Source organism: Dermacentor variabilis, chromosome 3 (assembly GCF_050947875.1).
Source record: "Dermacentor variabilis isolate Ectoservices chromosome 3, ASM5094787v1, whole genome shotgun sequence".
Taxonomy (NCBI): domain Eukaryota; kingdom Metazoa; phylum Arthropoda; class Arachnida; order Ixodida; family Ixodidae; genus Dermacentor; species Dermacentor variabilis.
Genome location: NC_134570.1, coordinates 166,214,308 through 166,239,043, shown reverse-complemented (window position 1 = coordinate 166,239,043; position 24,736 = coordinate 166,214,308). Strand labels below are relative to the sequence as shown.

Sequence of the window (24,736 nt, the reverse complement as noted above, 5' to 3'; positions counted from 1 at the left end):
ACACGAGGGGATCCCGGGCAATGAAGAGGCGGACACTCTGTCAAAAAGCGCCCACCACTCAAGCGTCACCCTCAGCCCTGCTGTAACGGCCGCGGACTTCTCGAGACACAGGCTGCGCCGGCACATCATCGCCTGCCACCCGGACAAACGGGTATCCGTGGGCCGGCCTCCACGGCCTCTTCCACAGCACGGCCTCCTACGAAGGGAGGCCTCGTTGCTGCTCCGACTGCGAGTTGGCTGCTACTGGACGGCAGCCCGCCGGCACCGCCTTGGGAAAGCCACCTCGCCAGCCTGTGCCTCCTGTGGTGAACCAGAAACTCTGGAGCACCTCCTGCTGGCCTACCCTGCTCACCTGCAGCACCGCGGTCGACTTCTGCAAGAGTTCCACCGCCTGGGACTCCCATGTTCACGACAGGAAGATATCCTCTTGCCCTGTCGTAGTCAGCTGCCAGCCTTCCTAAGTGTCGTCGAGTACCTCGACTCGTCGGGGCTCTCGGCGAGACTATAGGACATTTCTACAAGACGGATGGCCTAACGGCCATCCCACCACCTCGGGCTTCCTGATCGGCCACTACTTCGCTTCCATCTCTACGACCCTCTACCTTTCTCCCTCCTACCCTCTCTCTCTTTTTTAACCCCATCCCCTCCACCCTGCTCGCGCTGAGCCGTGCTCCCGCATGGGTTGCAGAACATAGCGCTAGCCTTTTCTCCTTCCCCACAATAACCACTTCTCTCTCTCTCCTCTAGCACTGTAATTGGCGCGAGGAGATCAGGCTTGCACCGTGTAAATCATTTGCGCTGCTGGCACACCTCGCACAACGCCACGTATGAGCGAATATCCTTCTCTACATTTGTCCACCAAAAGGTCTCTTGAGCCTTCCTCAGCGTGGCTCTTTGGGCGGCATATCCTACTTCCGATGTCTCATGGATAGCGTGTAATATGTGGGGAGCAACGATGCAGAAGAGAACAGGATGTGCTGTACATCTGGCCGATTTTTTTGCCGCTTGTGACGGTATAGAGCGCCCTCAAGCACCACAAATTTGGGGCTGATCAGTGTAACCAGCAGCGATATGATTATTTCATTCAGGTCTCTGTCTTCGCGTTGGGCCTTGGATATGTCTTGCTGGGAAAATATTATCCAGCGATATTCCTTTCTTTGGGAGACATTGAAGCCTGGGTTTCGGTAAATAGCTTCGCCGACGTGGTTCCTGAGCACAGGCCCGCTATCGCAAGTCGTAGACGTACTCTTGAATGTGAAGGATTCAGCGTGCGAATTCGTGCTTCGGGCGCTGCTTCGAAAAAATCCGGGCAATCGCTGAAATAGATGTCACAGTTGTGAACGTGCATCCATATAAATAACATCTTATTAACATGTCACCGGCTCTCTAGACTACTGCTAGACATTCGAACTAACTGGAATGATAATGACTCTTAGTATTTGATGATTTCCGGAAGCTTAAGCGACAATGTGTACCATTCCATTCTAGTCTCCCTGCACGAGTATGGCCCCAAGGCCAACCTGGTTGATGTCGGTATGGACATCTCTAGCCCATTATTAACTGAAAGGACCCAAGAAAGGTCAGTGACTCAATAATCCCAATACCGCTTACCGGGCCATCGGATGACTGCAAAAAAGCCCCAATGGCGAGTTGAGCGGCTGGTCCAGATGCCACAGACTTTAAGAAAAAACGTCGATTTGTGCGACCCCTGCAGGACATTTTGCTTCGGAATACCTGGACCATACGTTGCTGGAGATAAAAGCAGGCAAAACAAAAGAGGAAATGTGTTTGCGGAATATTTATACAGAGAGAAGCCGAGACGGTGTTAAACACAACCACACGAGCACTTCTTTCATCGCCGTCTTCATCCCCTTGCTGGCGCCTTCTCAAATATACCGGTAGATATTAACATATGGCCTCCGCCGGTGAGAGGGCCGTCTCCGTGCTTATGGAAGAGAAGGGTTGTTGTAAGGGAAATAGGGCTTGAGTGCAACGTTAACGATGTCACTAGGTGGTAGGGACAATGACGAGCTACCATTCACCGCGGCAACCTCGTATGTGACTTCACTGAGCTCGCGCATAGCCTTGTAGAGGCCAATCTGGCAAGCTGTTTGTGACCAAGATGCATCGCGGGCGTATTCTGTGTTCTTGGAGTGCACGTAGGTGACGACAGCAGATCCTCGAGGAACTGCGTTCGGTGGCGGCCAAAAAACAGTTAGAAGGGAGAAAAGCATGCGGCGTGGTGGCAGGACGAATTCTATGCGAGTGTCACATAAGGAAAAGAGCTGTCCCAATCCCGATTATCTGCGGAAACGGACATACAGAGCACCGTAGTGAACGTGCTTTTAAAACTCTCGGTAAATCCATTTGTTTGCGGATCGTAGTGACGTGCTTGTTACGTGCCTTGGTCTCTGATGAACCAGCTTAGTGCATCGTGGTCTGTGATGACTTAAAGCGTACTGCCAAACGACTATCGTCACAATTTTGCGAGCGCCCAAACTAGAGCGACGCATTCCCGTACAGTAATCGAAAACTTGCGCTCTGAAGGCGATGATCCGCTTTTGTCCCTGTTGCTTCAGGGCGAGGACAGCGCCGATGCCGTATCCGGTGGAGTGGGTGCGAACTTCAGTGGCCGCGGATGGGTCAAAATGGGCGAAGATGGCTGGGGCGATAAGTAATCATCTGAGTGTGCGAAAGGCATCAGCTTGTTAAGTTGCGCGCACCAGCTGAAGTTCTAGACTTCAGCTGGTGCGGGACGCGTGGCTAGTAACGGTGAGGATGTTATGGGGAGCGGTGACATTTCTGGCCAATAGGACGTCAACTATGAGAGTCAGGACGCAATCACCTTTGGGAATAGAATGGAGCGACATTAGTTTCACATACGTAACGGATGGTGGTTCCTGACTAATTTAATCCACGGAAGACAACCGCGCTTGACGTGTGGTCGGAGGAGCGTCATGGTAGCGAGGTAAGTCAAGCTAAAGCAAGCCGGTTCAACGATCAATAAAGTTGGAGTGGGCAGATGCAATGTTCATGCACAGGGTTAGTTAATGGGAGCAATGCTTGAGCACAGCAAGTAATGCAGTCGTACAGCGGCGGGCGATACTTATTCGTGCGGAGCACATAACAAGGATAGGAAGCGTTCCCCCATCGGTGGCTCGGATAAGTGGTAACGTGGGTGGCATGCTGACCTTAAGTTGACGATGAAGCTCCGAATGCATCACTGATATATGTGCCCCCGTATGAACGAGAGCAACGACAAGTGCGTCATCCACGCTAGCGTCAATTAAGTTGAGTCTACTCGGCAATGTCAGGGGATGTTGCGGGCGAGTTGTAAATGCTACTTGACCTCCGGGAGCAGCATCGTCTAGCTTTCTGCAGGCAGGCGTCCAATCGACGATGGAGGGTGCCGGAATTGTGGAGAGCGAGATCATAGGCGACAAGACAACGGCGAATGAAGCTGGTGGCCATGCGGAAATGGCGAGCGACAGTTCGACATGGTCAGACAGTCATCACCGTTCGCCTCAGGTTACTCGCTGTAAGGCAGGAAGCGGCCACGATTGTTCTCAAGGCGATGGTTATGACCACAAGGCGCATGAGGCCAAGACTGCAGACTGCTGAAATATCGGGCGGCATGACCAATTCGACGGAATTACATCAAATGGACCGCTGGTCAGCAGTCCTCAACTCGGCCGGATTGCAGCGACTTAACATTAGGCACTGGGAATACGAAACTGGAAAACGGCCAGTTGGGCGGAAGGAAGCGACGGCGCACAGAGTTCAAGCCAACATTGGAAAACTCCAGCCGAACGATGGTTTGGACGAGTGGTATTATGGTAGAGCTAGACTCACAGGCATGGGAGCACGGCAAAGCAGGAGACGCAGCCTCATGTTCACGCCGTACGATCATCATCATGTGTTCCATGGTTAACGGCAGCTATGGCGCACCTACGTGTTCGCATGGCCATGTTGCTGCCGTGTGGAAAAGTTGAGTGAACTGATGGGCAATACGTCGACATTGGGAGTTTTCGAAACGCCTACACTCCTGAATGCTGGAAGCTACTATGTCAGTCCTTGCAGATTAGTGGATGGAGCGCATCATCTAGGTGGTCTCCATGTCTGTATCCATGTCGTTTACACGACGCTCATCCCCTTCCTTCTTCGCCTAGGCATTTAGCACTATTACTTTACATAGTGTCTTCGAATTCAAATGCTTAGGTATCCTACTAACACACGATTTATCATGGTCGAAACACATTGATGTCACCTGTAACAAAGCCCTTAAAAGACTCGATTCCTTACATCGGACGCTTCGTCTTGCTCCTTAAGAAACTAAAGGCGGCGTTGTATGGAATCCATACGAAAACTATGACGCCAAAAACAAGAACCAGTGCAAAAAAAGGCAGTGCGCTTTGTTTGTAGGAGATATGACAAGGAATTTTCGCCGTCTAGTTCTCTCCCCCTACTTGTTCTCACTCCTCTTGCAGAGGGTCGTAAACTTGAATGCCTGAAATTCCCTCACACCTTAATGACTTCACCTCGCCTCTCCTCTCCAGATAACTATTTTACTTTTTCCAAACCCTCATCTACGAAGAGTCACCACGCTCTAAATATCTCAACCTTTTTTGGCCACACTGATTCCTTTACGCACAGTTTTTTCCCATCAACAATTGAAGTCTGGAAGTCATCACTGGGCAACATCTGTTCACTACCAGTGAAACAGTTCATGCAAGCTTGTTTATAAATATTTGTATGTTTATTGTTCATCCTACTTCTGCAATAGCCTCAGTGTGGCTACAGTATGTAAAATAAATAAATTAAATAAATAAACAAATAAATAGATCTGATATCCCTTTCAGAGCGTGTCCCAGTTTTTGAGACTCGCTCATACCGTCATCCGCTTTGCGGCAATGAGCCAGCTCATCCTGTATGTATAACAGGTAGGACTCTGTCGATGTTTGGGCACATCATGCTAGCTCCTTCTCCGGCGCGATCTTTTGACCAAATGACCTGCCGAACAGAGCTCGTATCTTTACCTTGCGGGTATCCAGCTTCCAGTTTCCTCTTCATGATTCTGGAACCACACTGTTCCTGTCCCTTGAAGATAAAATAGCATATTGGCCAGCATGACCGTATCTTCCCATCGGTTGTTCTTACTTGAACGCTAGTAGATTGCCAACCACTCTGCAAGGTCGACATCATCAGTCTCGCAATACGTGCCTTGCTCGGTCTCATGGCTGGGCAAGACAAATGTTGACGTTGCCACTGTTGCAGTGGGAGCCGTCTCTTCTGTCATTGTGGAAAGAGCCTGGTGTCGGCCGCTGAGGAGCTCCGCTGTATGGAGTTCGCACCCCGTACCTCCACCAAAATTGTGACGGGGATAAGAGTAGGCAAAACAAAAAGGAAAATGTGTTTGCAGAATATACATACAGAGAGAAGCCGAGATGGCAGAACAACCACACGAGCGCTTCTTCGGTCGTCGTCTTCATTCCCTAGCTGGCACACCATCAAATGTACGTGAATGACTTGTAACAATACGTTAGAATGTATTGAAGGTCATCGTACTAAACAATTGACATTACTCACATGTCTTCGCGAAACTTTATGAAATTTACTGGGTCGCTGCCAAAACAGACCAGCCTTAGACTACTTAAAGATAACTCGTAAATACGTTTATCTTGCCTAGGATGTAATCAGCTGTTATTTAGAGCATTCATAAAATTTGGTGCTTTGTAAAAAAAATTCCATTCCTTTAACGAAAGGTTTGCAGAAAACGTTCACACTGTGTCGAAGTGTCTAGATATCATTTCAATGGTGAAGTTTAGATGTCATAAAGCAACAGATGGGGCACAAACCCATTACGTCGCACTAAGCAGCAGGGCGTCAAGGCCACTGACATGACGCTGAAGGTCAGCCTAAACATTCTGGGCCACCGGACATGGAGAAATGGATACGCTCTCCACATGTCTGCATTGGTTTCAGGCACATGTTTAACGAAAGGGACGTGCCCAAAAAAGGATTCTGTCCATCAACAGCCGCATTGCGAAAACGATTTCACTAAGCTATTTTTTCCGTATTCAATTGATAACTCAGGTGTGCTTTGCTGAGCTTCAGTTGACTTATTTGTTCCCACTCATCTAAATGATATTCCGTTGGCAATGCTACATGGTTCGGTTAACGCTTCAATAAAGTGGAGGTGCTGCTTTTCCTTCTCTAACAAAGAAATAGCACTCGCTTCAACTGGAATTTATTTTCAGGAGGGCTGTTATGAATGCAATTGTAGCATCATGTTAGAAATAAGAGGCCGGATTGCTTCCTTTTGTTGCTTCGAAAGCAGCCTTTCAGAATACTGCAATACTCAGGTCACAAACAGTGGTATCAATAACGAGGTTGCTAGGAAAAAAATTATCTTCTAACCTGACAAAAATGGAACCGCGTTCGGGGATGGTGTCTCCGCCTTTTCGTTGCATGTTGAGCCGGCAGACCAAAGCTGCACGTGCAAAGTCGCTATCTTCCACAATGTCTGCCACCCCTCTCCATCTAGGTCAGCCTAGATGCAGAGGGGTGGCATGTTTGCGCAGCGGCGCTCTAGCGTCGAGGTCAATGTATGGGCCGTTTACTGCACATTTTATCGCGGACTTTTTATCAGCGCTCTATTACCTTTTACGAACCTTTTCTCCAGTTCCCCCTTTCTTTCTGTTCTATCTGCTTTTCCATTTCAGCCTTTGTCCCTTATTAGGCATCACTGTGAGCACTCCGACGTCCAATGGTTGACATTTCTTTAAGGAAACTATGTATGCAGTACGAATGAAGTATTTGGAGCGTTGGACAACATTGGTGATTCAACAGCAATAGAAGTAAGCAATACGCGAGCGATTTTCATCTGGAGGCTTATCGAAAGCATGCGCCGAATAAACATACCGGGCTGTAAAAGAAACTGGAAACAAGATCGTAATTACATTGTAATAAAGAAGAGTACTGTAAGAAATGGCGTGAGAAATTAATCGCCACATGGCGCGAGATATAGTTACGAATTATCTATAATAGAAACATCCTGCTTAGAGGGATAGATCTCTGGCTAAAGAAAGAATACGGAAAGCTTGGCGATTTCAACATTGCAAATCTTATGGTAAAAGTTGGTGAGGAGCTTTGCAACTAACGAGGTCCTGATAAATTATAGCTTGGAGCACGTTTGACATCGTTAAATCGTTCAAGTGAACATTGATACACCGGCGAGTTCGGTCAATGCGTATATATATATATATATATATATATATATATATATATATATATATATATATATATATATATATATATATATATATATATATATATTGTTACGTGTAGCTGATGTACAAGTCTATTTACAATATATTTACACGTACATCAACGGTGGCAAAGATGGCGACGCTATATCAACCGGGCCAACGTCTTCTTTCTCAGCCACACTGTCTACAATGCAACCACACTGTGGCGGCTGTTCCGTATCATCACCCCCGGCAGTAGAAGCAACGTCCCGGTGCTCAATCCATACATCCGTGGTGAAAGGTGTGCAGTATGGTTTCAGTCTCGCCACGTGAACGATGTCCCTTGCAGCTGACGATGACGCTGAGGGGTAGGCGGGGATGATTTCATACGTGACATCGGTCACTTGTCGCGCCACATGGTATGGGCCAGTGTAGCACGACAGCAGCTTTTCGGAAAGGCCCACATGTCGAATGGGTGACCGAAGAAGCACCAGAGAAACCGGAGAAAAGTGCACGTCGCGATGGTGGCAATCACAGAGGTGTCTCTGATGCTCCTGTGAGGCCTCGAGACGGGTGCGGGCTAGCTAGCGTGCGTGGTCGGCGTGTGCGATCGCCTCGCGGGAGTATTCAGTGGCGGAACTTGTGGCCGAGGGCAGCAAAGTGTCCAAGGGCAACGTGGGTTCTCGGCCATATAGGAGATAGAATGGTGAATAGCCGGCGATGACGTGACGCGACGAATTATACGCGAACGTCACGTATGGTAAGTGAAGATTCCTGTCGGGGTGGTCGGTCACAACGTACTTCGAAAGCATGTCGGTGATGGTCCAGTTGAAGCGCTCCGTGAGGCCGTTGGTCTGTGGGCGGTAGGACGTGCTGAACTTGTGCTTTGTCGAGCGGAGGATGCCCTCGACGACTGCCCAGAGAAAGCTGCTGCCACGGTCAGTGAGTAATTGGCGCGGAGCACCGTGCACTAAAATGATGTCGCAGAGAAGAAAGTCAGCAACGTCAGTAGCACAACTTGTAGGGAGGGCTCTGGTGATTGCGTACCGCGTAGCATAATCAGTAGCGATGGCGACCCATTTATTTCCGGAGCCCGAGAGAGGAAACGGTCCAAGAAGGTCTAGACGAACACTGAAAAAGGGTTTGAGTTGGATGTCTATCGGCTGGCAACATCCAGCTCGAAGTATGGAGGGCTTCTTCCGGCGCTGACAGGGCTCACAAGCGGCAACGTAGCTGCGCACGGAGCGGGCGAGACCCGGCCAAAAGAATCGACAGCGTTCACGGTCTAATGTGAGCGAGACACCCAAGTGTCCAGCCAAGGCGCCGTCGTGAAGTTGTGGAGGACGGTGGAACGCAGTTGCGATGGGATGACGAGCAGAAAGTCAAGGCCGTGTGGATCGAAGTTGGGGCGGTATTATGTCCCCTCCTTGAGGAGAAACATCCGGAAAGAGGCGTCGCCAGGCGTTGACTCCAGACGGTGAATGAGGGCTCGTAATGAAGGATCGCGGCGGTGCTCGTTGCCGATTTCAAGCAACTGGGACACGGAGAAAACACAAGCGATGGCCTCCGCATCAGCCGGTTCGTCGACGGGGTAGCGGGACAAACAATCGGCAACCTGGTGCAAGCGTCCCGTCTTATATACCGCGGAGAAGGTATACTCTTGCAGGCGTAACGCCCAGAGAGTGAGTCGTTCCGTGGGGTTCTTCAGCGAGGATAGTCAGCAGAGAGCGTGGTGATCAGTGATCACAAAAAATGGGCGTCCGTACAAGTACAGACAAAACTTCGCAACAGCCCACACAAGAGCGAGGCACTCGCGTTCTGTGGTTGAATAATTGCGCTCGGCGGGTGATAGAAGTCGGCTGGCATAGGCTATAACGAGATCATGTCCACGCTGGCGTTGTACTAACACCGCTCCTATGCCGTGACCACTGGCATCAGTTCAAGGTTCCGTTGAGGCAGACGGGTCAAAGTGGGCCAGAATTGGAGGCGTGGTAATGAGAGTCGTGAGCCGCAAAAAGATGCGACATGGTCAGGACCCCAAGAAAAAGGGGCGTCCTTCTTCAAGAGGTCGGTAAGGGGACGTGCGATGGTCGCAAAATCGTTCACAAAGCGTGGGAAATAAGAGCACAGCCTTACAAAACTACGAACGTCCTTGGCAGACTTCGGAACAAGAAAGTTCGTAACGGTGCGAATTTTGTCCGGGTCAGGTCGCACGCCTCTGGGATTCACGAGGTGCACAAGGACGGTGATTTGGCGGCGAGCAAAATGACGTTTTGACGAGCTGAACTGAAGACCGGCACAGCGGAATACGTCAAGAATCGCTGAAAGACGGTCTAGATGCGTGTCGAATGGGGGCGAATAAACGATGACGTCGTCCAGATAGCACAAACAGGGGGACCACTTCAACCCCTGAAGCAAAGGGTCCGTCATTCATTCGAAGGTGGCGGGCGCGTTACAGAGACCGATAGGCATCATTTTGAACTGGTAAAGGCCGTCAAGGGTAACAACTGCAGAATTCTCTCGGTCCATGTCGTCGACGGATATCTGCCAGTAGCCTGACCGTAAGTCGATAGAAGAAAAATAGGTGGCACCGTACAGGCAGTCTAGAGCGTCATCAATACGTGGTGAAAGGGGGTTTATTGCAGGTCGTACTTGGGATCGCAAGTAGCGCTTGACCGCGAGTCATAGGCGTTCGCATCAGCAGCCCGAGCTCGCGTCTCGCGCCGCAGCGGTGGCAGTCCGCACAGTGCCCCATGCATATTGCCCACTACAATTGCCCCCGCGGTGAAGAGGAGCCATCCTGGCGACCTAAGGGGATGACACGATAAGGGGGTCGCGGTACGGCTTCAGGCGGCTGACGTGAACCGTCTCGCGGCCACGGCGGCGTTTGTCCGAAGATGGCGTCAGCGGTTCGACCACATAATTCACAGGCGATGTACACGCGACGACCCGGTACGGACCCTGAGCAAGCTTTGGGCTAAGGCCTGGAGATTGGAAGGGCAGCTGAAGCCAGACGTGAGAGTCCACGGCGAAGGACTGTGTGAGCTGCCCGTTGTCGAGGCGATCTTTGTGAATTCCTTGGGTAGCCGACGTGAACAAGCGAGCCAATTGGCGGCACTCTTCAGCATGGCGAGCAACTTCGGAAAGAGGGGTGAATTCAGAGGCGTCCGGATGATATGGTAGCACGGTGTCGAGGGTAGTGGATAGTTCACGTCCATAAACAAGGAAAAATGGTGAGAAGCCAGTGGTAGCCTGAATGGCGGTATTATACGCGTACGTCACAAAAGGCAGGACATCGTCCCAATTGGAATGATCAGACGCAAAATACATAGTGAGCATGTCACAAAGAGTGCGGTTGAAGCGTTGTTAGACCGTTTCTCTGTGGGTGATACCCCGTAGTGATGCGGTGAGTAGTGCGGCAAGCGGCGAGTAGCTCATTAATAACTTCGGACAAGAAGACACGGCCTCTGTCGCTGAGCAGTTCTCGCGGTGCGCCATGCCATAAGATGAAATGCCGTAGCATGAATGCGGCGACGTCGCGAGCAGCAGCCGAAGCAAGTGCAGCAGTTTCGGCATATCTTGTGAGGTGGTCTACTGCGAAAATTATCCAACAATTTCCTTTAGCAGTGCATGGAAGAGGCCCATAAAGGTCAATGCCAATCCAATCAAAAGGACGTCCAGGACACGGTAAAGGTTGCAGAGGGCCTGTTGTATGAGAAGATGTCTTGCATCGCTGACAGGCTACACGTGACCGAATGTATTTGCGGGCATGAGAATACATGCCGCGTCAGTAGTAGCGCTGGCGGAACCACTCGCAGGTTTTCAGGACGCCAGCATGAGCTTGTTGTGGGTCGGCGGGGAAATACGTGCATATGCCGGAGCGCAAATGGCGAGGGATGACTAGCAGCCATTTTCGACCGTCCGGCTGATAGTTTCGGCGATACAAGATTGGAAGGGCAGCGTCCAATCTTGTACCGCCGACGCAGCAAGATGGTGTCCCGTAGCACGAAATGGGTGGCTTGGCGACGAAGGGCTCGAGGGCATGTAGCCGTTGAAGAACTGTGAAGAATGTCAATGAGAGACACAATCCACGGATCTTTCCTCTGTTCAGGCCAGTGTAGCAACCGGGCACTCTGTGGATGAGGGTGGCGTTTCATCAGATCGCATGGGCGATCGGGAGAGTGCATCCACATCAGAATGTTGGAGCCCGGATCGATAGATGACGCGAATGTCAAATTCTTGGAGCCGAAAAGCCCAACGTCCAAGATGGCATGGCGGATCTTTCAGTGACGCAAGCCAGCAGAGTGCGTGGTGGTCTGTCACAACATCGAACGGATGGCCATACAAGTAAGGGCGAAATTTGTTTAACGCTCAAACTATAGCCAAACGTTCTTTTTCTGTGACAGAATAATTGGTTTCTGCCTTCGTGAGGGCACGACTCGCATACGCAACCACATATTCCGGAAAGCCAGGCTTGCGTTGCGCAAGGACGGCTCCAAGACCAACGCCGCTGGCGTCCGTATGAACTTCGGTCGGTGCAGTCGAGTCATAGTGGCGTAGAACAGGCGGTGAGGTAAGCAGGCGACGCAAAGTGGTGCAGGCTTGGTCACATGCCGGAGTCCAATCGCGAAGGTCACCAGGGCCTGCCAGGAGTAAAACACGTTGTGGGGCTAGTTGGTTCATAGCTTTCGATAGAATAAGCGCCAAAATTGACGGCACACAAGAAGAAATACAGACAAGACAGGAAGCGCCTTGTCCTGTCTGTATTTCTTCTTGTGTGCCGTCAATTTTGGCGCTTATTCTATCGGAAACCTGCCAGGAGCTGAGTCAGGGGAGCGATGATGCAGGCAAAATTGCGCACAAAGCTTCGAAAATAAGAGGAAAGGCCGACAAAGCTTCGGAGCTCTTTCAGTGTAGTCGGCCGTGGAAATTCTGCGACAGCACGAAGTTTGTCAGGGTCGGGAAGGACACCGTCTTTGGAAACGACATGGCCAAGTATGGTCAGATGGCGGGCTCCGAAGCGGCAGTTTTTCAAGTTAAGTTGAAGGCCGGCGGTGGCAAGGCAAGTAAGGACTTCGCGTAGACGAGAGAGGTGAGTGGTGAAATCAGGGGAGAAAACTACCACGTCGTCTAGATAACACAGGCACATCTTCCATTTGAGGCCTCGCAGAATGTTATCCATCATCCTTTCGAATGTCGCGGGCGCATTGCAGAGGCTGTATGGCATTACTGTAAACTCATACAGGCCATCAGGCGTAATGAAAGCTGTCTTCGAGCAGTCGGATTCATCCACTGGCACTTGCCAATAGCCCGATCGCAAGTCCAAACAGGAAAAGAATTTAGAACCATGTAGACAATCCAGGGCGTCATCTATGCGCGGTAGAGGATAGACATATTTTCGTGTAATCTTGTTGAGGTGACCATAGTCCACACAGAAACGAATCGAGCCATCTTTTTTCTTAATGAGTACTACGGGCGACGACCAAGGGCTGCAGGTTGGCTTGATAACACCACGGTCAAGCATGTCTTCAACTTGCTCGGTGATGACACGACGCTCGGTGGATGTCACGCGGTATGGACGCTGGCGTAATGGTGCGTGATGTCCCGTATCAATGTGGTGAGTTACGGTACTTGTGCGGCCTAATGATGCTTGGTTCCAGTCGAAAGATGCGTGAAAATCATTTAAAAGAGTTATTAGCTGCTCACGTTGTGTCGGCTCGAGGTCATCGGCAACGGAGCGAGAAAAAACATCCGGTAGTACTCGGTTAGATGGCACATGGGGTGTCAATGCTGTTACGTTGACAGTATCTACGTCGTCGGCAATAGGGAAATGCACAATAACGTCAGCGTCCACAGACTCGATGGTACCAATAGTCTCACCACAGTGCAAAGCCAAAGTGTACGAATTTGGGTTTGAAATCAGTAATTCTGCAGCACCATGGTGAACCGTGAGGAGGGCGAAATGCAACAATATAGGCTGGCGGCGAATGAAGACGACAGCAGGTGTAAACATGACCGTCGCTTAGGCAAGCGATGCGCATGAAAGCGGGACAAATACAGGAGGAAGGTCAGTATCTGAAGCTACACAGATCCTGCTAAGATCCCGAACTTGAAAGTCGTGAGATGGCAAATCGTAGAGAACAGAAAACTGAACCTCAGCACGTGCACAGTCAATGGCGGCATGATGGCGCGACAAAAAATCCCAACCGAGAATCACATCGTGGGAGCAACAAGTTAACACAAAGAAATCAATCGAATACAAGATGTCTCGAATCAGCACCCTGGCAGTGCATATAGCGACTGGCTGTACTTGTTGTGCACTGGCTGTTCTAAGCAATGGTACCGACGGCTTCATGGTCACTTTCCGTAATGCACGACAAAGCTTCTCACTAATCACGGATACAGCAGCACCTGTATCGACGAGCGCAAGAGATTTGATGCCATCAACGGACACTTCACTAACGTTAGCGGGGGAAAAACGAAGACTTTGATGTTCCGACGATGACGCAGATCGTGCCTCAGGAACTGCGGAAATCAGTTTTCCGCCTCAGTAGTACTGGCACGGGGTCTACGACGCATGGGTGAGAGTGCGCGCCGACGAGGAGAAGGCGAGCGACGAGTGCCGTAGAGGTGTGACTGCGGTGCCGGTATGTCATCAGCAGCGTAGACTTCCGGTGGTGGTCGTTGAGGCATACGGAAAGGTTGGAAGTCGGAGCTGGGTCGTCGCGGGCTGCCCACGAAGGCCGGCAAGCGCCGGAGGCAGAAGCGCACTACATGACCCGGGGTACCGCAGGCATAGCATATTGGGCGGTTGTGAGCAGTGCGCCAAGGATTTGTGCCCTGCTGCTCTGCACTGAAAAAGGGATCCGCCGGCTGGTGAGGCGAAGGCCGAGGAGAGAACATCGGCAGACGAGGCGCCCGTGCAACGGCTTCAGCGAACGTCAGAGGCGCGGCCACGGGAGCCGGCTGACACGGAGGTGGAAAAGCTTCGGTCACTTGCTCTTGAATTATCTGTCGGATCGCTGGAGCCAAAGATTGAGAAGGATTCTCCGTGGTCGGCAAAATCGAGAGCTGTCGTGCACTCCTCGCGCACAAATTCTTTTATTTGCGTCAGCAAAGTTGTGTGGTTGTCGCCAATAATTAATGCTGCTAACGAATCTTCCGTAGGCGGTGGGCGCCGAGCTAAGATGCGTTATTTCCGTAGCTTGTCAAAACTTTGGCACAAATTGATAACTTCAGCCACGGTACGCGGATCCTTCGCTAAAAACATTTGAAAGGCGTTCTCATCAATGCCTTTCATAATGTGTTTTATCTTGTCCTCTTCTGACATTGAGGGATTCACGCGCTTAGACAGGTCAATGACATCTTCGATGTAACTTGTGAAAGTTTCACCGTGATGTTGCGCTCGCCCCCGTAAGCGTTGTTCTGCGCGAAGCTTGCGCACAGCGGGGCGCTCGAACACTTCTGCGAAACTTGTTTTGAATGTGCTCCATGTTGCGAAATCGTGTTCGTGGTTTCGGAACCAGAGGTTCGCGACGCCGGTTAAGTAAAACAGCACGTTGTGCAACTTGGTGACGTCGTCGCACTTGTTATGCTGGCGCACCCGTTCGTAAGATCGCAACCAATCCTCCACGTCATGATTATCGGTGCCGCTAAAGATGGCAGGATCACGCTGGCGCAACACACCGGAAACGATGACCGCCGGAGGCTGTGGTGCATCTTCCTGGGTGGTTTTGTCAGGCATGGTCGCAGCAGTAAGTAGCGTCCGGCTTCGGAGTTCCAGTTTCCGAGGTCTACACCGCAGCTCCACCAAATGAAAGAGGGTTTATTGCAGGTCGCACGCGGGATCGCAAGTAGCGCTTGATCGCGAGTCCTAGGCGTTCGCATCAGCTGCCCGAGCTCGGATCTCGCGCCGCAGCGGTGGCAGTCCTCACAGCGCCACGTGCATATTGCCCACTACAGTGGCAAAGGGTACACGTCCTTCTTTAGTGATTTTGTTCAGGTGGCGATAATCTGCACAAAAGCGCCACGTTCGATTCTTCTTTTTGATAAGTACGACTGGAAAAGCCCAGGGACTACAGGAAGGCTCGACAGTGTCCTTTTCAAGCATCTTTTTTGCTTCCTGTTGGATAACAGCTCGTTTCGACGCAGAAACACGATATGGATGTCGGTGAATAGGGTTCGCATCACCAGTATTTATGCGATGGGTCACAACGGACGTTTGACCTAAGGGTCGATTGTCAAAGTAAAAAATGTCGCCATAGCCTTCGAGAACGCGGCAAAGCGCTTCAGCTTGAGCAGGTGTAAGGTCAGAGGAAACCATCTTCTCAATGTCTACGTCAGTGCCGTGCTATAACGTCACGGTATGGGCTGACCTGTAACGACCTTCCACTGTGAATGGCTCGACCTCATCATCCTGCAAAGCGCTAATTATAGCCAATGAGATTCCCTGAGGCAGAACTTGCGCGGTTAGCGCGAAATTTACAAAGGGAAGGCAGGCGCGGTTGCCAGTAATTGTCAGCACAGTGTGCGGCACGGTAACACCATGTGTAAGTATAATGGCCGGAATTGGTGCGACTACGTAATTGCCGTCAGGTACAGCTTGTGAGGACAATAAGTCGACGTGTGTCACAGAGCGAGGCGGTAGGCGAATAAAATCCATGCAGCTCAAATGGCCTGGAGACGGGTCCACAGGGTCAGCAAGAGGCAATTCAAGGCAAAGTGAGCCGGGCGAATAGTCAATGAGGGCAGAATGATTGGCAAGGAAATGCAGACCGAGAATGAGTTCGTGAGGGCGATGCTCGATGACGGTGAAGAGGACGACGGTGGGTCTCTCAGCGATGGTGAGTCGGGCAGAGCACATGCCAACAAGAGCGACAGTCCCTCCGTCGGGGACTTGTACAACTCGGTTCGGGGCAGGCGTCAGAACTTTCTTGAGCCGACAGCGAAGAACAGCACTCATAATGGACACATGCGCCCCGGTGTCAATCAACGCGCACACAGGATCATTGTCGACGAGAACGTCCAAAATATTCTTATTCGTGGGTAAGGTGACGTGAGTATTTTGTGCCAATGTCGTCATTGCAGCTTCACCTCCAGAAGCTGCATTGTCTAGTTTTCCGGTCGGGGGTGCGGCGAGTAGGTAGGAGAAGGAGCACGGCATGACGGGGGCGAGCGAGATTGACGGTGAGTGGAGAAGGAGAGTGGGAGTAGCGGGATCGTGTCAAAGGTGTCGCAGGCTCCGATGATGGGGCGGGCATAGAAGAAGCGAAGGAAAAGGACGCGCTTGTGGGACGAGGGTGGTAATCAGGAGAATAGCGCGATGAAGAAGTCCAGCGGCTGCGGCAGTGGCGAGTGAGATGTCCAATTCGTCGGTAGTTAAAACAGGTCGGCTTGTCGTCCACGGTTAGCCATTCGGAGTGGTTGCGCTGTCCATAAGAGGAGTAAGAAGAGTGCGGTGGGGACGTGCGTGGAGAAGGAGGTTCTGAGTGTACAGAACGAATGGATTGCAGGCCGACGTTGGACAACTCTTGACAGACAACGGCCTGGATCAAGGAGATTGTCACCGGAGAATGATCAGGTGAGGGGAATTAAGGGGCCACCGGTTGTGCTGCTTCGAATTCACGACGAATTATACAGGGCAAATGGTCGCATCACGACGGCTGGTGAAAGTGGTCGTCACAAGGTGACGTAGCAGCTGTGTTGAGAAGTCGCGTGATGTGCTGGGATACCCGGCGGCTTTTAGCATGATCGAGACGCCGGCACTCCTTGAGGATCGTGTCGATGCTAGTGACGTTCACAAACGCCAGTAAATTGAAGGCGTCGTCAGCAATGCCTTTAAGGACGTGATTAACCTTATCGTCTTCACACATGATCGGCTCAGCCTTGGCGCAAAGGGCCAAGATGTCGAGAATGTACAACACGTAGGACTCGGTGGACGTCTGTACACGTGTGGCAAGGGCTTTCTTTCAATTGACTTGGCGACCGAACAGATTGCCATAAAGGTCGCGGACCTTCTCTTTGAAGAGATCCCAGCTCGAGAACTCCTCTTCGTAAGTATGGAACCATGCCAGTGGAGCTCCGTCGAGGTAGAAAGAACGTTGGCAAGCCTAATAGTCGGATCCCACCTGTGACTGGTGCTGACACGTTCGTATAAGCGCAGCCAGTCGTCAACATCAGGACTATCGACTCCGATGAAAGCACCAGGATCCAAGGGGGGAAAACGGCGACGTTGGTCGGGGTCGCAGGCGGAGACTCTTGTGGAGATGAAGTGCCGCCAGCAGGAGCCGAAATAACACTGTCGCCGTTGCGACCGCTGCGGAGCTCCATGGCGGGTACGGGGAACGTCCGCCTCCACCAAATTAATGAAATTAATGCTCCGTGTAGCTGATGTACAAGTCTATTTACAATACATTAACATGTAGACCAACGGTGGCAAAGATGGCGACCATATATCATGTGGGCACACGTCGGGTTCTTTCTCCTCAATGCGTCGGGTTCTTTCTCCTATATATATATATATATATATATATATATACATATATATATATATATATATATATATATATATATTGTGAGCATTATTCATACGCTTCATATTCTCACCTGTACATACTCATCATCACCGTTTTGGACCCTGGTGGTGGGGCTCTCACTCGAGAGAATAAAGAAGAGACTGGCTGCCTAAACCTCGTCTCACAAGTGGTGGAGTGTGCTGTCCGGTTCCTTCGCCCTCTCGCTCCCGGTCTCTCTCCAGCTTCACCTACGCTACATCCCTGGAGCTCCGCTCGGGTCGCCGCCTCTACCAACTGCACTCAACCATGTCGCAAGACCAGCAGACCAGTACCACGACATCCACCTTGCCTACTCCTGCGGGAACCCCTTCTTGGACAGTCACCACCCCTCAGAAGGATCCACCGCTCTTTGCTGGGCTTCCAGGCGACGACGTTGAAGACTGGTTGGAGCTATACGAGCGCGTGAGTGACTTTAACCACTGGAACGAATCAGCAAAACTTGCTCACGTCGCCTTCTACCTAACCGGAGTTGCGAAAACTTGGTTTTCCAATCATGAGCTCGATTTGGTCAGCTGGAGCATCTTTAAACACCATCTACGCCAGATTTTCGCGAACTCGTCTGTCCGCTCCGATATCGCTAAGAAGAAGCTTGCTGAGCGTGTACAGCACTCAGGCGAGTCCTACACTTCGTACATAGAGGACGTCCTCGCCCTCTGCCGCCGCGTGAACACCTCGATGGCAGAGAGTGACCGTGTGCGCCACCTGCTCAAGGGTATTGGGACTGCGGCATTCAATGCTCTTGTAGTGCTGAATCCCACTACCGTCGCCGACATCATCAGTACGTGTCAGCGTCTCGATGACCTTCATATGCTCCGCTTACACCCTGACACGTCTGATTGCAAGGCGTCCAACGACAGCGAGCTACGTGCTTTGATTCGCTCCATCATCCGTGAGGAACTGCACGCCCAAGCTTCGTCAAACCCTCCTGAGGTCCATCTGATGCCCCCTGGTCGCGGCCTACGCCATATCGTGAGGGAAGAGCTAGCTGCCGTGACCTGCCCGCAAATCACGAGCCCGCGCCCGATCCATACGCCAACGTACGCTCAGGTTGCCTCTATAGCGCCACCCTCCCAGCAGCCACCACAACATGCACCTGCACCGCACATGTCCCTGAATCCTATCACTGCAAGACCATCGCCTGTTCCGTCTTATAACGCATGGAGCCCACCTCGACCGGTTTGTTACTACTGCGGCATCCGTGGCCACATTTCCAGGTTTTGCCGACGCCGTCAGCAAGATGAAAGACGTGGCTATGACGGCTTTGAAAGGGATCAGTTTTCTGGCCCTGTACCACGACGTCGGCGTTCTGACTACGATTATTATCCACGACGTTCCCCATCTCCACAGGACTTCAACACTGCCGGTTCATTGCGTTTCCCGCGTCGTCGCTCTCCATCACCGATGCGGCGCTCTTCTTCCCCTCTACGACCGGCTACTTCGTCCTCCGATCACCGCCCGGAAAACTAAATGGTGCAGCTTCAGGAGGGAAAGCTGCATCTTTTGGACAACGTGAAACTCCTCCGGAGCGCCCGTCAAATGTACTTCTGGTGTGTGTTGAAGGTGTCCGAATCGAAGCCTTGGTTGACACAGGTGCATCGCTTTCCGTTATTAGTGCTGACTTGTGTTCTCGATTGCGAAAAGTGAAGACACCGTATGATGGCCCTCCCCTTCGTTGTGCTAATACAGTTCTTGTTCAGCCCTCCAGTGTTTGCACTGCGCGCGTTTTCATTGATGGCATCCTCCACCACATTCAGTTCGTCGTGCTATCTTCGTGCACTTACGCGATGATTTTGGGATGGGACTTCCTGTCCTCCGCCTCAGCTTTCATCTCTTGCCGTCAGCGAACTATTCATATGACGGACACTGAATCTTCGTCCGCTGTCAATGCTCATAGCCTGCGTTTTGTCACGTCTACCGACTGTTTCATTCCCGCGGGTAATGAGCATATTCTGACGCTGACTTCCGACACTATTATTAATGGTGATGTGTTCCTTGCACCGAGCGGTTACTGCATTTCTGGTGGGCTTAGCCTTACTCCTAGCCTAGTACGGTTTCAGGACGGTAGAGCGTTAGTCGCTGTTCATAACCCTACTTCTTCGCCAGTTGTGCTCTCCCAGGGCTCTACTGTGACATGCTTTACTGACACCGAACCTCTTTCGCTGGTACCGCTTCACACCGAATCACCACCTTTGTCTACCACAACTGATTATCACACTGCTACCGCTGCTTTAACGGCCGCGATAAATCCCGATTTGACCGCTGCGCAGAAAGAAGACCTTCTGGCACTCCTGCACAAACACAGAGCCTTATTTGACGTCCACTCCAAGCTTCTGGGGCGCACTTCCGTCGCAGTTCATCGCATCGAAACCGAAGGCACTTCGGTTGTACGCCGCCGCCCGTATCGCGTGTCTTCCGCAGAACGGAAAATCATTGCGGATAACGTTGATGACATGCTCAAGAGAGACATCATTCGGCCATCCTCCAGTTCTTGGTCGTCTCCTGTCGTGCTGGTTCGCAAGAAAGACGGCTCTGTACGATTCTGCGTTGATTATCGAGCCCTTAATAAGATCACGCGCAAAGACGTATATCCGATGCCAAGAATTGACGATGCCATTGACTCCCTCCAGGGTGCAGAATATTTCTCTAGTCTAGACCTCCGATCCGGATACTGGCAAATCCCCATGCACGATGCGGACAGGGACAAGACAGCCTTTGCAACACCAGACGGACTTTACGAGTTCAACGTCATGCCATTCGGTTTATGTAATGCCCCTGCAACATTTGAACGCATGATCGACACAGTTTTACGTGGCCTTAAGTGGAAGACCTGTCTGTGCTATTTAGATGACATCGTTATTTTTTCTACAACTTTTCGTCAGCACCTTGAGCGCTTGGACGAAGTTTTCACATGCATTTCCAACGCTGGACTCCAACTCAACACAAAGAAATGCCTTTTTGCCAGAACGAACATCACAGTGTTGGGCCATCTTATCAGCAAAGATGGCGTTCGACCGGATCCCGAAAAGGTTGCTGCCGTGCTTCGCTTCCCTCGCCCTGAAAATCAAAAGCAATTAAGAAGTTTCTTGGGCCTGGCATCCTACTTCCGCCGCTTTATCAGTCATTTTGCGGCCGTGGCATCGCCGCTACACAAGTTGCTCACGTCGGGCACTGCTTTCCCTTGGACAGATGAATGCGAACTTTCTTTTCAAGCCCTCAAGCAGGCATTAACCACCGACCCTGTCCTCTGTCACTTCGATGAGAACGCACCAACTTGCTTGCACACCGACGCTAGTGGCCATGGGATCGGTGCTGTACTTTTACAGCGTGATACCACCTCACGAGAGAGAGTTGTTGCCTATGCCAGTCGCGCACTAACACCTGCCGAAAAGAATTACTCGATCACAGAACAGGAATGTCTCGCAGTAGTTTGGGCAATCCAAAAATTTCGACCATATCTTTACGGACGCCATTTCACGGTCATAACCGACCACCACGCCTTATGCTGGTTGTCGTCAATCAAAAATTTGTCCGGACGACTTGGTCGCTGGGTGGTACGCTTACAAGAGTACGATTTTGACGTTGTCTACAAGTCTGGGAAAAAGCATCAAGATGCCGACGCTCTCTCTCGCTGCCCGCTGCCACTATTAGCTTCGAGTACACCTCCCCATTGCTCGCCACTTGATGATGAGACTAAGTCGTCACTCCCGTTATTACCGTTATTACCTCTATCGGTTACTGACACGTTATCTTCCAATCGCGTCACTCACCTCGCCTCGTGTCAACGTTCTGACCCCTACTGCGACAGCATCATCCAACGCCTGTGCGGAACTACATCTGCACCAAATGCCAGATTACGTCGACAGCTGCGGCTATTTAAGCTTGACAACGATGTACTGTACCGCTACGTATACAACTCCGACGGACACCGCTGGGTACCTATTCTTCCACGTTCGATGCGCACACAAGTCCTTGAAGCCTTGCACGACGACCCATCTGCTGGCCATTTGGGATTCCACAAAACATACCACCGCGTTAGGAGCCGTTTCTTTTGGCCAGGCATGTCTACCTTTGTGGCCAAGTACGTCGCTTCTTGCGTTCAGTGTCAACGGCGGAAACGTCCGACTTCGCCTCCTGCTGGGCTTTTACAGCCCATTCCATGTCCCGAGACACCGTTTGCCATCGTTGGGATAGACCTAGTCGGCCCTCTGCCCATAACGCCAGCGGGTCATCGATGGGTCGTGACAGCTGTTGACCAGCTCACACGTTACGCAGAGACCGCTCCTCTACGCTCTAGTTCGGCCTCCGACGTTGCCACCTTCTTTCTAGATGCCATTGTGCTGCGCCATGGTGCACCTCGTGTACTGTTAAGCGACCGCGGCAAGACTTTCATGTCAACAATGCTAGCAGAAGTACTCGGAGCTTGTGGCACAGTTCATAAGACAACATCCGCCTATCACCCACAAACAAATGGCTTAACCGAGCGATTTCATCGCACACTAATAGATATGATATCCATGTATATCGGGCCAAGCCACGACAACTGGGACAAACTTTTACCTTTCGTGACTTTTGCTCACAACACCGCTATCCAACGAACTACGGGATACTCACCTTTCTACCTAGTTTACGGCCGTTCCCCGACATTCACCATCGACGCCGCTTTCTTCAATGCCCCAGCTAACACCTCGGCCAGTATACCCGAACAGTTCGTCTCGAGACTTGAGGAATGCCGTCAACGCGCTCGCTTCAACACAGAAGTCAGTCAGCTAGACCGCAAGCAACGTTACGACATCTCTCGTCGCGACGTCTCCTTTCGTCCTGGAGAAGAAGTGCTCCTTTGGACGCCCATTCGTACACCCGGTTTGTGCGAGAAGTTTGAATCCCGCTTTCTTGGACCTTATATTATTAACGAACAAACATCCCCCGTGAACTATCGCGTTACTCCCGTAGACGTTTCTTCCGACCATCGTTGTCGTGGTTCGGAGATCGTTCACGTTTCGCGCCTAAAACGATTCGTTCGGCGTTCCCCTCCTGGCTAAGTCACGGCCTGGCTGGCCGCTTGCGCGTGCGGGGAAATTAGTGTGAGCATTATTCATACGCTTCATATTCTCACCTGTACATACTCATCATCACCGTTTTGGACCCTGGTGGTGGGGCTCTCACTCGAGAGAATAAAGAAGAGACTGGCTGCCTAAACCTCGTCTCACAATATATATATATATATATATATATATATATATAGAGAGAGAGAGAGAGAGAAAGAGAGGCAGAGATCTCGGCCTGAGCTATAACTCGTTCCAGCCTGCTACTCAACACTGGCGAAAAGGGACTGGGAGCAAAAGGGCTGATGGACAATAAAAATGATGATGATGATGATGATGATGATGATGATGATGATGATATGAGGAAGAGGTGCATATACACATGTTCACAGCGTTGTGGCATCTCTAAAGCCGTGCGTCCAGCCCAGTGGGCTGGAGAAAGGCTGTAGCGGCACTTATTATCAGGGCTCAGCTGTTCGCATTAGGCCAAGAACCTAAGGAAACTCGTCTTATAGCGGCCTCTTATCAACGTTTGCAATGTAAGAGGCCAGTTTCCGTCGTTCTTGCGCGTACGCGGGAAAAACGCAATATATATGCTCAAGTGTTTCTGGCACCTGACAATATTCACAGTTTGGGCTACTGTCACTGCAACCCATCAGAGATTAATTATGGCTGGTGAATACGATACCAAGGGGAATCTGGTGCACCTTGCATGGTTTGTTTCTTTTGAGTTTGTGAGGCATACAATAATTCATTTCTTGGTCCCATTTATGTGCTCGTTCGTGTCGTCAACGTCAATGGGTCCATTGTTCCAAAGCACGGTTGCGTATTACGCAGCAAAGTAGGGCGCGTATGTCTGTTCGTGAGAGCAGTATCCATATTTCAGAAGGATTATTTAATGCAGCTTTCAATTCAGCGTCTGCCTATTCATGCCGTATCACGGCACAGTGGCAAAGTATCCACCAAAAGGTGAGGTTGTGGCTATTTCTATTTGCATGGTCGAGACGCTGTGTAAGTTCTGTAGTCCTCGAATACTATGCAGTCGATCGTTTGAAGAGCTGACTTGGAATAGCAGAATATTGTCCCTGCGTGAGGAGGCTCCTCGGAGAGAAATCTGTCTCCCGGATAGCAACAAGTTCTGCGGCAGTTGATGTTCACCTATGGTCTAGTTTAAACCGCCGAGCAATGATCATATGTAGGGTTACGAAAGCTACAGTGGAGGAAAATGCTGTGACAGAGCCAACGTGTACAGTATCTCTTTACTCTGCAGAAACGCGGAACACGCAAAGTTTCTTGAAGCAAATGGATGCAACGGATTAGATTTTTATATTCATAGGAATCTGCAGTGTAACGAAATGTTTAGGAACGACCCATGGCTGTGTTCTCGGAATGTAAGTCTTGCGGCAAGACAGACGAGCCTTGTGATCAAGCCTTACTACAGCGTGTAAAGCTCGTGGCGTGGTTAAATGTGCACACAGTCCCCTGACGACCAGTCCCACTCTGTGCATTCCTCCTAATGAACGCATAAGCACTTTCGAGCCTACTTCCTGAAAAAGAACACTATGCCGGCATCGTACGTAGTACCAGTCCGAATCACATAAGACTGTTTCACATGGCGCGATTGGGGCGAAAAAAAAAACAGTTTTCCGCGCACGCCGTAGAGCGATTTTAGCTGACAGCTTTCACATGCGCTTGCGGCACCGCGATTTCCGTCGCAGAGATGCGCAAGGTTGCCTCCTGCTCACGAAGTGTCCATGCCTGTATCATTGAAGAAAAACAATATGAAAACTAGTCAAATATTCGCATTTTTCTATTATTGTTCGATAATAGAATAAGTACACCCTTTTTTAACGTTTAAAAGCATTGAGGCTTT

The 24,736-nt window shown here is 50.9% G+C and overlaps 1 protein-coding gene across 3 annotated transcripts in view; it reads right to left on the bottom strand.

Annotated features, from left to right (window-relative positions):
• Positions 1-6,559, bottom strand: part of LOC142576496 (monocarboxylate transporter 2-like) — a 32,541-nt gene extending 25,982 nt beyond the window's left edge. For 2 of the 3 annotated variants that reach the window (XM_075686645.1, XM_075686648.1), the window contains exon 1: positions 6,418-6,559. In XM_075686645.1, the coding sequence (XP_075542760.1) occupies positions 6,418-6,470 (53 nt within the window). In that variant the 5' untranslated portion in view covers positions 6,471-6,559. The remainder of the gene's footprint in view (positions 1-6,417) is intronic. The other variant, XM_075686647.1, reaches the window with a different exon arrangement.
• Between the last annotated feature and the right edge of the window lie 18,177 nt (positions 6,560-24,736).